This window comes from Schistocerca serialis, chromosome 2, assembly GCF_023864345.2.
Source record: "Schistocerca serialis cubense isolate TAMUIC-IGC-003099 chromosome 2, iqSchSeri2.2, whole genome shotgun sequence".
Taxonomy (NCBI): domain Eukaryota; kingdom Metazoa; phylum Arthropoda; class Insecta; order Orthoptera; family Acrididae; genus Schistocerca; species Schistocerca serialis.
The window spans coordinates 504332761-504349441 of record NC_064639.1 but is presented as its reverse complement, the minus strand read 5'-3'; the positions used below and the strand labels follow the sequence as shown (position 1 = coordinate 504349441).

At 38.9% G+C, this 16681-nt stretch overlaps 1 protein-coding gene and 1 long non-coding RNA gene across 2 annotated transcripts in view; one reads left to right on the top strand and one right to left on the bottom strand.

Annotated features, from left to right (window-relative positions):
* The window catches only part of LOC126457464 (kinesin-like protein KIF19), a 610440-nt gene that overhangs the window by 56187 nt on the left and 537572 nt on the right, over positions 1 to 16681 (bottom strand). The window contains exons 12-13 of the mRNA XM_050093755.1: positions 7478 to 7581; positions 7195 to 7262 (exon numbers count right to left, since the gene is read on the bottom strand). Of these exons, the coding sequence (XP_049949712.1) occupies positions 7195 to 7262; positions 7478 to 7581 (172 nt within the window). The remainder of the gene's footprint in view (positions 1 to 7194; positions 7263 to 7477; positions 7582 to 16681) is intronic.
* On the top strand, positions 10218 to 11651 carry LOC126457467 (uncharacterized). The gene is made up of 2 exons (XR_007585473.1): positions 10218 to 10438; positions 10548 to 11651. It is a non-coding gene; the product is annotated as an uncharacterized LOC126457467 (long non-coding RNA).

Genomic DNA, 16681 nt, shown 5'->3' with positions numbered 1-16681 from the left:
GAAAGCGCTGGCAGGTCGAAAGACACACAAACAAACACAAAATTCAAGCTTTTGCAACAAACTGCTGCCTCATCAGGAAAGAGGGAAGGAGAGGGAAAGATGAAAGGATGTGGGTTTTAAGGGAGAGGGTAATGAGTCATTCCAATCCCGGGAGCGGAAAGACTTACCTTAGGGGGAAAAAAGGACGGGTATACACTCGCACACACACACATATCCATCCACACATATACAGACACAAGCAGACATATTTAAAGACAAAGGGTTTGGGCAGAGATGTCAGTCGAGGCGAAAGTGCAGAGGCAAAGATGTTGTTGAATGACAGGTGAGGTATGAGTGGCAGCAACTTGAAATTAGCGGAGATTGAGGCCTGGTGGGTAACGGGAAGAGAGGATATATTGAAGAGCAAGTTCCCATCTCCGGAGTTCGGATAGGTTGGTGTTGGTGGGAAGTATCCAGATAACCCGAACTGTGTAACACGGTGCCAAGATGTGCTGGCCGTGCACCAAGGCATGTTTAGCCACAGGGTGATCCTCATTACCAACAAACACTGTCTGCCTGTGTCCATTCATGTGAATGGACAGTTTGTTGCTGGTCATTCCCACATAGAATGCATCACAGTGTAGGCAGGTCAGTTGGTAAATCACGTGGGTGCTTTCACACGTGGCTCTGCCTTTGATCGTGTACACCTTCCGGGTTACAGGACTGGAGTAGGTGGTGGTGGGAGGGTGCATGGGACAGGTTTTACACCGGGGGCAGTTACAAGGATAGGAGCCAGAGGGTAGGGAAGGTGGTTTGGGGATTTCATAGGGATGAACTAACAGGTTACGAAGGTTAGGTGGACAGCGGAAAGACACTCTTGGTGGAGTGGGGAGGATTTCGTGAAGGATGGATCTCATTTCAGGGTAGGATTTGAGGAAGTCGTATCCCTGCTGGAGAGCCACATTCAGAGTCCGGTCCAGTCCCAGAAAGTATCCTGTCACAAGTGGGGCACTTTTGTGGTTCTTCTGTGGGAGGTTCTGGGTTTGAGGGGATGAGGAAGTGGCTCTGGTTATTTGCTTCTGTACCAGGTCGGGAGGGTAGTTACGGGATGTGAAAGCTGTTGTCAGGTTGTTGGTGTAATGGTTCAGGGATTCCAGACTGGAGCAGATTTGTTTGCCACAAGAATAATGCAGGTACTGTTGCTTGTTGGTGGGTTTGATGTGGACGGACATGTGAAGCTGGCCATTGGACAGATGGAGGTCAACGTCAAGGAAAGTGGCGTGGGATTTGGAGTAGGACCAGGTGAATCTGATGGAACCAAAGGAGTTGAGGTTGGAAAACGGTCCCTTCCCTACAGCCTAGGTCTTCGTGGCAAACGAATCTGCTCCAGTCCGGAATCCCTGAACCATTACACCAACAACCTGACAACAGCTTTCACATCCCGTAACTACCCTCCCGACCTGGTACAGAAGCAAATAACCAGAGCCACTTCCTCATCCCCTCAAACCCAGAACCTCCCACAGAAGAACCACAAAAGTGCCCCACTTGTGACAGGATACTTTCTGGGACTGGACCGGACTCTGAATGTGGCTCTCCAGCAGGGATACGACTTCCTCAAATCCTACCCTGAAATGAGATCCATCCTTCACGAAATCCTCCCCACTCCACCAAGAGTGTCTTTCCGCCGTCCACCTAACCTTCGTAACCTGTTAGTTCATCCCTATGAAATCCCCAAACCACCTTCCCTACCCTCTGGCTCCTATCCTTGTAACTGCCCCCGGTGTAAAACCTGTCCCATGCACCCTCCCACCACCACCTACTCCAGTCCTGTAACCCGGAAGGTGTACACGATCAAAGGCAGAGCCACGTGTGAAAGCACCCACGTGATTTACCAACTGACCTGCCTACACTGTGATGCATTCTATGTGGGAATGACCAGCAACAAACTGTCCATTCACATGAATGGACACAGGCAGACAGTGTTTGTTGGTAATGAGGATCACCCTGTGGCTAAACATGCCTTGGTGCACGGCCAGCACATCTTGGCACCGTGTTACACCGTCCGGGTTATCTGGATACTTCCCACCAACACCAACCTATCCGAACTCCGGAGATGGGAACTTGCTCTTCAATATATCCTCTCTTCCCGTTACCCACCAGGCCTCAATCTCCGCTAATTTCAAGTTGCTGCCACTCATACCTCACCTGTCATTCAACAACATCTTTGCCTCTGCACTTTCGCCTCGACTGACATCTCTGCCCAAACTCTTTGTCTTTAAATATGTCTGCTTGTGTCTGTATATGTGTGGATGGATATGTGTGTGTGTGCGAGTGTATACCCGTCCTTTTTTCCCCCTAAGGTAAGTCTTTCCGCTCCCGGGATTGGAATGACTCCTTACCCTCTCCCTTAAAACCCACATCCTTTCATCTTTCCCTCTGCTTCCCTCTTTCCTGATGAGGCAACAGTTTGTTGCGAAAGCTTGAATTTTGTGTGTATGTTTGTGTTTGTTTGTGTGTTTTTCGACCTGCCAGTGCTTTCATTTGGTAAGTTACATCATCTTTGTGTTTTGATAAATCTATATAGCTTCAGTTTGATATAAAAACATTAACTATGTGACTCCACTGAGTTACCTCTAATTGTTTTCAAATAATTCACCAAAAACTATATTTGGAACAAGAACACCCTTATTCACAATAGATTAAGTATCTTTTGTATTAATGACTGAAAGTTCTAATTACAGCACTTGATTACATTGATTAAATAATAAAAGTATAGCAAGTTTCAAGGCTTTAATGTAAATAATAATCAATACAAAGACCTTAAAGAAATAGTTCAGATGTCATGTTATACTGTTGATTCTGTTCTAAAATTCTAGCTGGCAAAGTTTAAATGCAGTCAAGCAGAAACTTTTCCAATATCTAAAGTCAACTTAACTTCTTTCATATAAAGGTTATGCAAGTTGTGAATTTATACACAACAAAGTTATTAAATGATACATATCTGAGGAAGCAGCTATTTAAATGCTGCTACCTGTCATAGATTGACTGACTGCAGGTCAGATGTTCTGTTTGGCCATCTGCTGCTCCCATATGTAAATGCAGCCAGAGAGGCAGTTGAGAGACACTTCAACCCAAGCCATCAAAATGTTAATGTCAGTCAAATGTCGGGTTATGCTGTTTCTTGAATGATGTCACAGCCAGGCAGCTACCACACTCATTGTCATTAAAAGTAGGAAGTGAACTTTGCAAGGACTATACACTGTCCTGAGTCAATTAGATTTCAAAGAAGTAACTGTTTGTCTGCTGCCTGAATTGTTGACAAAACCATGTGGCAAGTGGTGAGAATATTTTCCATTTTTGTGGCAAGCAATTAACTTTGATGATTACAAGTCAGGATGATAGACTTGGAACTTTTCATAGAGGACACCTCTGAACTGCTACTAGTGCTGTTTATGATAGGGACATTATTATTATTATTATTATCATCATCATCATCATGAATGTTATTACATCTGTGTGTGTGAACTTTTTATGAATGTGTTAATCAGTTAAAACTCAAATCTTTTATTTATAATCATAGTTCCTGATACTGTTGTAGAAATAGCTAGCTGGAACATTTTCTTTCAGTGAGCACAAGGAGAATGTGGACTTTCAGACTGGAAATTATGGTCAGTATGTTCTCCATCAGTTTCTGGCTGACCGCAGAAATAGTTTTCAGAATCTTGTAAAAACAGCAAAGAAGAGGATTGTTACTATTCAACCTGCTGGTCCACAAATTGGTTATGGAATGATTTGGCCAGAACAGAGCATCACAGAAATGCTGAAAAACCGAAATTGGTGGAGGCTTGAAGATAGGCATCAGCTATCCTGTTAAACCCTGTTTACATACTGCAAGAACCAGTACTCCACAAAAAAACTAAGGATACAGAATATGCTTCATTCCCTTACATATTCCTCTCTTAAGGTAGACAATGACAATATTAGATTGATCACAGCATTACAAGTGCACTATAGTGGCCATTCTTCCCATGCTCCCTATTTGCGGGAGAGCGTCAAACTTTAACATGTGGTCCAAAGGTAATTATTGTCTGCTGTGAACTTCAAAGTGATTTGCAGAGTACATGTGTTGATGCTGATGTAGCTTAGAGGTGGATAATAAATAAGTTCTATGGCAGTTCAATATCTTTTTGTGAGTGGCAAGAAGGATTTTTTAAGGAACTTTCTCATTTAAGAAAATGGAAAAGTTGCTGGAAACCCTGTTGGCAAATATGTCTTAGTTGTTTGAGATCAGGGTGTTGGTGCATGATACAGAGGTGCTTGTGGCCATTTAGAATATGAATGTAGAATAATAGAAGAATGGGATGATACAGCATAGCAAATATGTTGGCGATATCAAGAGGGTTGGAACAGTGATTAATGCTTTACACGTATTCAGGAGAAGTGTGATTCAGACCTTTTTTCATCCATCCTGATTTTAGTTTTCCAAGGTATTCAGAAACCACTTTAAGAAAATGCTGCAAAGTTTCTTTTAATTATCTACTTAATTCTCTTATACTCTATGTCCTGTATATACCATCATGAAGGGGGACCTTAAGAGTCATGGAATAAATTGAGGTATATATTAGAGTGCAAAGCAACTGCTTTAATGATGAAAATTAACTATAATTAAATTGCTATAAAATGATTGTGTGTACTCAGGCTAAAGTTAACATAATGAAATTAACAGAAATGGGACTACCTCAAAAAATTCTATGGCTGACAAATCAGTTATATTAAATAACTGCTTTTCATCTACTACTGAACTGGTGGGATATTGGAAAAGTGCCATCAGGCTACACAGGAGAATACATACAAAAACATTGATGTTTGTTATAGAATAACAGTTATCTTTGTGCCATAAGAATAGACATCTGTTTAAAATAAATGTTGCTGGTTGTCATATACACTCCTGGAAATTGAAATAAGAACACCGTGAATTCATTGTCCCAGGAAGGGCAAACTTTATTGACACATTCCTGGGGTCAGATACATCACATGATCACACTGACAGAACCACAGGCACATAGACACAGGCAACAGAGCATGCACAATGTCGGCACTAGTACAGTGTATATCCACCTTTCGCAGCAATGCAGGCTGCTATTCTCCCATGGAGACGATCGTAGAGATGCTGGATGTAGTCCTGTGGAACGACTTGCCATGCCATTTCCACCTGGCGCCTCAGTTGGACCAGCGTTCGTGCTGGACGTGCAGACCACGTGAGACGACGCTTCATCCAGTCCCAAACATGCTCAATGGGGGACAGATCCGGAGATCTTGCTGGCCAGGGTAGTTGACTTACACTTTCTAGAGCACGTTGGGTGGCACGGGATACATGCGGACGTGCATTGTCCTGTTGGAACAGCAAGTTCCCTTGCCGGTCTAGGAATGGTAGAACGATGGGTTCGATGACGGTTTGGATGTACCGTGCACTATTCAGTGTCCCCTCGACGATCACCAGTGGTGTACGGCCAGTGTAGGAGATCGCTCCCCACACCATGATGCCGGGTGTTGGCCCTGTTTGCCTCGGTCGTATGCAGTCCTGATTGTGGCGCTCACCTGCACGGTGCCAAACACGCATACGACCATCATTGGCACCAAGGCAGAAGCGACTCTCATCGCTGAAGACGACACGTCTCCATTCGTCCCTCCATTCACGCCTGTCGCGACACCACTGGAGGCGGGCTGCACGATGTTGGGGCATGAGCGGAAGACGGCCTAACGGTGTGCGGGACCGTAGCCCAGCTTCATGGAGACGGTTGCGAATGGTCCTCGCCGATACCCCAGGAGCAACAGTGTCCCTAATTTGCTGGGAAGTGGCGGTGCAGTCCCCTACGGCACTGCGTAGGATCCTACGGTCTTGGCGTGCATCCGTGCGTCGCTGCGGTCCGGTCCCAGGTCGATGGGCACGTGCACCTTCCGCCGACCACTGGCGACAACATTGATGTACTGTGGAGACCTCACGCCCCACGTGTTGAGCAATTCGGCGGTACGTCCACCCGGCCTCCCGCATGCCCACTATACGCCCTCGCTCAAAGTCCGTCAACTGCACATACGGTTCACGTGCACGCTGTCGCGGCATGCTACCAGTGTTAAAGACTGCGATGGAGCTCCGTATGCCACGCCAAACTGGCTGACACTGACGGCGGCGGTGCACAAATGCTACGCAGCTAGCGCCATTCGACGGCCAACACCGCGGTTCCTGGTTTGTCCGCTGTGCCGTGCGTGTGATCATTGCTTGTACAGCCCTCTCGCAGTGTCCGGAGCAAGTATGGTGGGTCTGACACACCGGTGTCAATGTGTTCTTTTTTCCATTTCCAGGAGTGTAGTTCACAGTAATATCGAATTTTTACAGAATTAGATAAGTTCTACAAGAAATTTTTAGCTAAAAAGTAGATTTTGATTTTCTTCTCTATGGCAATACATTTTGTCCTTCCTTCTAAGGAATGGATTTTTATTTAATTTCTAAAGGACATTGTCTTTTATTTTTCATTTTCTCAGTAAAAATAACAATTATTTTATTAAATGTTATGGAAAGATGTAGGCCCAAGGGACAAGAAAATTCCCATAGGTGATGGCTGCATCAAAATTCTATTGCAAAACAGTCTACAAGAGTTGCAAAAAATTAAGGAAAAAATTAAATCTTTAATCTTTAAATCTTTAATAAAAGTGACAGAACCATTTTATTGTAAATATTCCCTGTGGCTGCAGATTCCCTCTGCATATAGGTGGTACAGATCCTGACATCTGATAAGAGCACAATATATTACAGAAACATGTCAGTTTTGCTGAATACCAAACAAAAAAATATAATCAGTTTCAGACTGTGAAAACATAATAATTACATATTCGCAGTAGCAGTAATCATCATGGTTTGAAATTCTAAGTTTTATGAATAAAAGAAAATGTAGTCAGTTGATTATATGCATCACAAAAGATATTGTTTGGTGGTAACCAGTAATGATGTTCAGTTTTGATCAAAATCTGTGAGATATTTGTCTAAGTCCCTTCTTTTAAGATATACTAGCTTATTGTGTTCTTAAAAATGGTAAAATATGAGGTGACTGTATCCAGAATTAATATTTCCTCAAGAAGTTAGATTTTCCTATAATTGGGTTTCACGTCAGATTGTTCTGCATGTAATAACTGGGTATTACAAGGGAAACATTTACTTACTGTTGATTTATAGGAGGAAGCCTGTCCTTCTCATCTTTGTCATTTCCATTCCCATATGGGTCCCCCGTCTGAAAATTTGATATTAAAATAACATAAAATTTTCTCAGAGAAGTTTTACAGTAAAAAGACATGTAAAAATGGCTTTTAAAATAACTTTGTTATTAATTTTATTAGTAATCTATAGAATAATACCTTCAGGGATGAAAATCTGCTGTAAGTTGCCCACCAATTCATTGAAAGAAACTAATGTAGCATAATAGTATTTATAATAGTATTTAACTACCTGTGGTAATAGAGGCATATCAGTTGCATAGGATGTAGCATGGATCTCCCTCTGGTATTGTTTATACAGTTCCAGTAAATCAGGTGGTATGCTGACACTACCTTCTGGAACATATGCAAATAGTCACATGCTGCACTTATCACGAGGCTCAAGGTAACAAACAATTTATTGAAAACTGAGAAAGATACATGTAAGTTTAAAAAAATAACTAAAACACAGAGAGATTAACACTTTTTCGTAAATCAAAAATTTTTACAGTATTTTGATAAAGGGTGAAGCTATGAAATGTTAACATATAAATTACAGTTTCTTAAGTTTTCCTCCAGACTGAAAAGGAAGGAAGATTAAATTATAATGATATGTCAGCATCAAGTTCATTAGAAATGTATCACTAGCAAAGATGGGAAGAGAATCTGCTGTGTTCTTTCCATTGTGGAATTGGTCTTAACTGATTTAACACTCTCTGTACCAGGCCTATTTTATGCACCCGTCCCTAGAAACCGGGCAATTTTACCAATATTAAAAAAATTACTGCATCAAATCTACTGTTTGGATTGTGGCAAATTTGGTACCATCTTGAAGCTGCACATTTCTACTTTAATTCTGAGTGAAAGAAACTACTTTACAATGCACAGCTTTAAGGTACAGTTATAGAAATCACTTAGATGTTTTAAGAATTTAGAAAAAGTCATACGAATAAGGGAATACAATTGTGATTTATTTTTAACCAAAATTGTGGCACTACATTACATGTTTCTGATAGTATACAGTATTACATATAAATTTCACACAGAATCATATTGTTTTTTAGTGTGGAAAATTTTAAAGCAAGGTTCCAGGCAGAGTGCAACGCCACACTGTTCACATTCGTATCGTGTCTCTTTGCGAGAAGCCTTGCCACTCTGTTTCTTGCTCCTGGAACTGCACACGTGACACACACGAGCAGCATACTTCTTAGTAGTTGCAGGTATGTGCTGCAAAAAATGTCTCTTTGTTAGCCGACCTACAGTTCCTTCATTTCTTGGAATGAATTCAAGTGTGTCGTCTTCAACAAGCTGAACTGCAAGCACTGTTATAAAGTCTGTTATTGTAATTTTCTTCCTGTGCACTGCATTGTACAGCCAAAATGCATTTGATACTCCCATAAGCAGCAAATGGAAATATAATTTTCGCCACCATTTCACAGTTCTGTGCTGGAACGGATTGTACTGCAGGCGTTGGTCTCCAATATCCACTCCAATTTTATTGAGGTTGTAATCAAGTACCTGAAGTGGTTTCAATACTACAGACCCATTTCTCTTAGTATGCGTACCAAATGTTGCTTGATGCCTTGTAGACAATGTATACACATCTCTCTTATCTTTCCACTTCATTGCCAATACATTATCTTTACGCCGAAAAGACATTTCGCCCTTTTTCAGCTTAGCAGATACTAAATCTTTAGGCAATCCTTTCCTGGATTTGTTCACAGTACCAACAGCTCCAGTGCCTTTCTCTGCCAGTTGCTGAAATAGCTCTGGACTGGAATAAAATCGATCTAAATACACAGTGTGGCCTTTGTTCAGCAAGCTGCTGTCAGACAACAATCGCAAAATAACCGCAGACGAAGAATTGTCAACAATATGCTTACCAGCATAAACTTCAAAATTTACAACATAGCCACTACTGGCTTCAGCAACAGCATATACTTTCAGTCCATACTTATGAGGCTTATTTTGCATGTAAACACGGAAACTCACACGACCTCGAAATGGGCAAATTCCTTCATCAATTGTCACTTTTTCTGAGGGACGATATGCCTGGATACATCGCTCCTTCAAATTATTATAATATGGCAAAACTTTGTAAAGTGGATGAAATCCATCTTCGCCTGGTTTTTTCTGATTTGAATTGTCAACAAGATGCAAGCATGACAGTATCTGAGTGAAACGCAAACGGCTCATGACATGGGGACAAAAGTTACAACTAAGAACAGGATTAGTGCTCCAATGGTCCGCAATTTTTGGCTTTTTCGAAACACACATGTGGAAAATAATACCCAAGAAACGCCTCATCTCACTTATAGTCACTGGCTTCCACGAACTCAAAACTGAATGGGGCTTCAGATTATTTCCTCTTCTTTTCTTCTGTATTGTCTGTGATGCATACAAATTTGTCTGTCTCTTGAGTTCATTTACGTCACTGTCAGTAAGGAACACTTTACTGCAATCCAGTACAGAACTCGACTCATCAATATCCACTAGTATCTGCCTGGGTGTCGTGTTGACAGGCAGAGGTCGGTAGGTGTCAACTGCAGTCCACTCACTGTCTTTCGGATACGGCACAGCTGCTGGATTTGAAGCAACACCTTCAACATCATTCTCGTCTTCATCTGAAGACAAACTGTCATCAATCTCGTCTTCTAAAAAGAATATCACATTATGTGTAACTACATACATCGTTTACACATGTTCAACAGATATGTGCGTACTGCACAATTACGTGGAAAATTCGGAAATACGTACCTTCAAACACACCATTGCATTCAGAATCGTCTGAATCACTCTCTACATTATCCAGAGTGTCGCTATGATTGATCAAATCCGCAATTTCTGCGTCTGATAAACCGCGCCGAAACATGATGACAAACAACTGAATGATATACAGACTGAGAACGCAAAGATAAGTTTTAACATGAATTACAGCGCTGCCGTGACATCTATGGACGCATTTTGTTAATAAACATCTGAAAAACGTATAGCGCTGGCCAAACCCGTAGAAATAACGTTGCAGTGTTTTGAATGAAATTAAATGTAGCGGCCCGTAAATTTTACGGGCTTGGTGATTTTCGCGCGATCCCAGGCCCGTAAATTTTACGGGCTTGGCGCTTAGAGTGTTAAGGAAATCTACATCAGGGTTGTCAGTGGATATCTGAACTCCACTTCCCCCAAATGTGATCACAGTGTGCTTATCATTAACTATGTGAGTCGAATGGGTTTAAAAAAGTTGTCATATGAACATTCTGTCATATTTTTGGTTTTACTACACATGTCTAATTTACATTAGAATAAAATATTTTAAAATTTTGCAGGAATATAAATTTGGGATATACACTCTCCAAAACTGATGGACATATACATTAGCTAATAATATTATAAGAAGGAGGTTACAAGAAAAGTGTCTAAATATCAACAACTATATCTCAAATAAATTTCATTGTGCAGGTCTATGATAGTCAGATTCTGATGAATGAATTAGTGAATGATTTTTAAAAAACATCTAGGAAGTACTCATTCTAACCAGATTTTGAAATTTCCATAAGTACATCACGTTTGTGACATAAATATAACTGTAGGAATCACACCAATGAACATTCTCTTGAAAGATGAATTGAGAACATTGAATTGTGGTAATAGCTAAAATGCATCATAATTCATGTTCAAGACAAATGGCCTCATTCAGTGAATGTTAAACAAACAGGACTGTTACACCTTCACTTCACAAAAAGTGTATTATAATATATAGGGGTGTGTTAATAACAATTCACGAGCCTATAAAAATAAATGTGCATGAAGCTGGTCACAAATTTCTAGCAATATGTCTTGATGAATGATCTCCCAGAAAATCCTAGAGGATTCTGATCCTCTACAATGTCAATAAATGAATCACAAAATCTTCTAGCCAATCTTTTGTGAATCAGTATGTTGTTGAAATCAAACATAACAGACATAAAACGAAAATATTAAATTCTGTGTTTTAAAATGACACCACACATGACAATCAAATTTTATACCACATTTTGAATGCCTGCAAACTGACAAATTTATGATATTTATATAAGTGCTTCCAGTAATCCATAATAAGATTGTAAGCTAAACTGCTGAACTGGTTTTGATAAAATTTGGTATGTAAATAAATTGAACATTTAGGAAGAACATAGACAACTTTAGAAAGTTGAATTACCTTCTAGTGTAGTGTCAATATTTTTAAATATGGGATGTGGATGACCCTTCATGGAATTTGGCAACTCAGAAGGTTTGTAGATTATTGCATGATGGTGCCAACTCAAAGTTTACTTATATGTGTGGTTTCTGAAATTTTAAAAATAATTCTACACCAGCTGATGAAGCTGGACAGTTTTTACAATGAAATATTGTAGAGATACAATAATAAAATCTGCTGGTAAATCCAAGAACTGTATTTAAAACAATTACATCTGGGAAGTCCTAATAAACATATTATTAATATTAAGCAATGGAAAGTCCAGGTTAGGATACCAACAATATTATTAATACAATTTACTTTATGATAAACCTTGTGAACATAAGTCTGATTTAGCACATTGTTCTAACACATTGTTCTAAGAGAGGTCAAGGTGCAAAACTTACTTGAATCTGACAGACCTTGGAGCAATCTCAGATCTGCTGGAACTTAGATGCAGTTCCTCATTTGGCCATAAGAGCTAGAGAGACATTAGGACAGTCAACAGTGCATTGCATTTTAGACACTGAGCATCACATGTCTCTTATTGCATCTGAGATGCTTTAAGATTCACAGTGAAGGTTTCATTTAAATGCTGTATGACAAAAAGAGATGTATTGTGCCTTTGTAGAATATGTTGGGCTTTTAGTGAATCTGCATTTGATTATGATTGAGTAACTGACTGTGTTAAACAATGATTAGTCATCACTGGGATATTGTATAAAACATTTAGGCATTGTAATGTGTTGAAATGGAAGGAAAAAAAATTGTAAGTATTGCTCTAGTTTCAAAACCTCACATCTATCACTTGGTGAGCCAGAAGAACTCCTAAAACTTCATGATAATGAAACACTGATAAGCAACCACAGTAGTGAGTAACAGTTAGTAGTGATAATTTAAAAAAAATACACTGTGATAGTTAAAGAAAACAAAACACCTGGATGTAACAGAATTTCTATTAGATTTACCCTAAATACACTTTGGAAACAGCTTACATTTGTTAGGAACCTCTAGGGTACTGAACAGTGCAATTCAACTGGATAGGAACACAGATAATTCTTCTTTATAAGAAAGGTTAAAGAACATATGCAGGAATTACAGACTTTTTTTTAGGAGTGCTAGTCTGGCAATGTATACACTAGTCTGGCAATGTATACTCTAGTCTGGCAATGTATACAGGCGATCTTCTTTGAAGTTTGGAAAGTATGTGATAAGTATTGGAAGAAATGAAAGTGTGAATGCAGATCATAAGTCATGTTGGGATAACTCAGTCAGAAAGAGCAGAACTCTGTTTTCATATCCTGACTTGGCACATGTTTACAGTATGTAAAGAAGTTTCACAAAAGTTACATTGTTTCTCACAAAATTCTGCTGAGCAATGTTGAAGGACTGTTATGTAATGAAGACTGTGCAACAACTCTGTTACATTACAGCAAAATATTTCAATGAATTGCCACCCCCTTCTGCCAGCAATGTGTTTTACCTTGTCCTGTAATGAAGAAAGAGAAAAATCCCTAATTTAAAGATGCGAGTCTAACACTAAATGAGACTAATATAGGAGAGAAATTGCTGTAAAGGATTACTCATATGGTTCACCTCATGCATAAGCACCAAATATAACTTTGGCTAACTTTATTCTGTTGACAGCCTCTACTGCCACTTTGTCATCATTTTGATGAGGGAAGTAGAAATAATAATAGCTGGCATCAATGGCCTCCGTATCCTAAAGCGAGGTTGGTGTTGCAAAGTGTCCCATACCCATACTGTCGTGTTCAATAGAGCATCCTTTCCCCATCCCCCTGAATTCCCTCTCCCCATCTTCTCTCCTCTCCCATTTCATAAAGCTTATTTTATACCATGATCGTGCCACATAGTATATCAGGAACTTTAATCATTCTAGGAAAAGAGCTACAACACAAGACAGATCAGTCATGTAAATTTGATGGAAACTGCTAACCAGACTGCTAACCAGTAATGTAGATAATTTTGAACAGCAATTATTCAAACCTCCACAGTTAATTTTCAGTACTGTGTGATACATGATGACTCATTATGATAAAATATATCTTTACATATAACATATTCATGTGAGATTACTCCATGCAACACTTGTTAGCAGAGTTTTTCATCCAAGGGAAAGCTGCAAATCAATGAAATGCACATTCAGCAGTTGTTGGAATTATTAGTTATGGTTGCAGGAACAACTCTGATTCAGTATAAAGTTCTTTGATGAAAGTGATGATCGATGACCAACAATTTAGTTTAGCAATGTTTCAAAGTACAGGGGAATCTGCATCTGAAAATTGGTGGTAACATTGTTCATTTTCAAACTTTGTAAACTCTACCATAAATTCACTGCACTGGGAAAATAAATAAAGAAATATATCATAAATTCATAGCAAATTTTGTATCTGTTCAAATGGATGAGCACATGAACATGCCACTTCTGGGATACAGGTCGAACACAACTCATGGATTAACAATGAGGGCCATTGAGCCAGTCAGCCTGGGATGTAGATTTTAGGGGATTTCCTCACATCCAATTAGGTACATACTGGGCTGGTACCCACATCCTACATCAGATACACACTACACAAACATTTCGAAAATGTACTCACACTTGAACACTGATTTACACTAGATGTGGATTCTGTCCCAGGGGAAGTGGTGGTCTAAGGAAAGATTTCTGGCCACCAATTCAATGCATAAAACAATACTGACCTGAGAGAAGACTGGCAAAAGACAAAGGAGAAAAAAAGAAGACAATATAAAACTGTATGATAAGGGATTAGAGGGCTGAGCCTTTTTTACTATTGATAAAACAGATGGGAGAAGAAAGATAGTATATCTTGATCCAACAAATGGTTCACTTGTTTTGAATAGTGCAAATATGATTGCTGAGATTAATGTTTCCATTTCTTGAGCCATTAACCTTGAGCTGCATCTTATAATTTAATTCCTTAAGATGTTGCCAAGAAGCTTGTAAATGGATCAAAAACAAAGACTAGCATGAACATTTTAGTTTAGATTAGATTAATACTTGCTCCATAGATGATGAATTAGACACATCATAATGGTGTGAAATATGAAGTTTCTTTTTCTTTCTTTCCCTTTTTTTTTAAAAAAAAAGAGAAGAGAAGATTACTAATTTGTACCTAAAAATTCACCGATTGAGAAGAAGAGTAGTAGGAGCTGTCATTTAGAAACTCTTTAAATTTTTTTTTTTTAGTTGATGGTTGGCTATCAGTCAGACTTTTGGTATAATTTGGTAAATAACTAAAGATTTTTGTGGCAGCATAATTCACCCCTTTCTGTGCCAAAGTTAGATTTAACTCAAAGTAGTGAAGATCAGCCTTTCTCTTAGGGTTGGAGCTATGCACCTTGTAATTGCTTTTGAATTGGTATGGGTTATTAATAACGAATATCATAAGTGAATGTCTATATTGTGAAGCTATTGTGAATATCCCTAGTTCCTTAAATAAATGTCTGTAAGATGATATTGGCTGGGCTCCAGCTATTATTCTGATTACTCACTTTTGTGCATTGAATACGTTTTTCCCTAATGATGAATTACCCCAAAATATGATGCCATATGAAAACAATAAATAAAAATAGGTACAGTAAATTTATTAACCTATAAGTTTATCACCAAAATGTGCAATAACCCTTTTATGTAAGTAGCTGACCTCAAACATTTCAGCAGATCATCAGTATATTTCCTCCAATTCAGTCTCTCATCAATGTACACTCCCAAAACGTTGGAATATCTTTCTCAGTAAAAGACTCCTGTTCAAACTCTATATTTATTAATTGTGTTGTGCTATTTACTGTAAAGAACTGTATAAACTGTGTTTTATCAAAATTTAATGAGACTCCATTTACTCAAAGACATCATTTACAATTTCCCTAGGTAATTCTTGTTTGTTGGTTATGATTACTGTACTTGTATCATTGTATCATTATGGGAAAAAGGCCAGTTTTGCATCTTCATGAATGCAGAGCAGAAAGTCATCAATATACATTAAGAACAATAAGGGAACCAAGATTGAACCTTGTGGGACCTAGTTCTTGATACCTCCCCAGTTTGAGGAATCTGATGATTTTGCACATTATGTGGACTGTTTATATCAACCTTCTGTACTCTTTCAGTTAAATATGAATTAAACCATTTGTGCACTGTCCCACTCATGCCACAAAGTTTAAGCTTATCTAGAAGAATTTCATGATTTACATCATCTAAAGTCTTTGAGAGATCATAGAAAATCACATTTGGTGATGTTGGATTATTCACAGCATTTAATATTTGATCAGTGAAAGCATACATAGCATTTATTGGTGAAAAGTTTTTCGGAAAACAAAATTGGTATTTTGTTAGTACTTTATTTTCACAAATTGTGAAACTACTCTTTAATGCATTACTTTTTCAAGAATTTTGGGCAAAGCCGTCAGAAATGAAATTGGGTGGTAGTTGTTGGCATCATACTTACCCCCTTTTTATGCAATGATTTAACAATAGCATATTTCAATCTGTCAGCAAAAATCCCTGTTTCAGTGAGCTATTAAATATGTGGCTGAGAATCCTACATATCTCTTTGGAACAAGCTTTTAGTATTTACTTGGAGTTGCAATCAGTTCCATACAAGCTTATACTTCTGAGTGAGTTTATTTTTATCCTAACTTCAGAAGGAGAGGTGGTTAGAATTTCAAGTTTATCAAATTGCACGGGTATTGCTTCTCCCACATATAGCTTTGCCTTCTCTAAACATCTGGATCCTATTTTCTCTCTGCAACATTTGAAAAATGCCACAAGTTCTTTCCCGGATAAATTCTAATGATGAAACATTGTTCAGTCACCAGGAATCCAACAATATACCATTGGATGAAACAGCAGTATGTGATAAGATTAGCAGTTTCAGCTACAAAAATGGCAACTGTGTCAAATTATATTTTGATATGTTTAGGATTGATGTAACGTTCTGTAACCGTTAGATAAGTGACCTCTAATCAGTTGAGAACTGTGAGAGTCTGAGTAGCCAACAACTTCACTGAGTGTAGTCTCTTGCAAATAGTAGCTTATAGCATATCTGTTCAAGTGGTAGTTCATGCACAGTGTATGTTGTGGTAGGTACTGAAGTATGAACATAGTATGTCTATGTCTACATTATACTCTGTAAGCCACTTTAAGATGTGTGTTAGGGGTTTTTTTATATAACAGTGTCACTTCCCCATTTTCCTGTCCCAGTC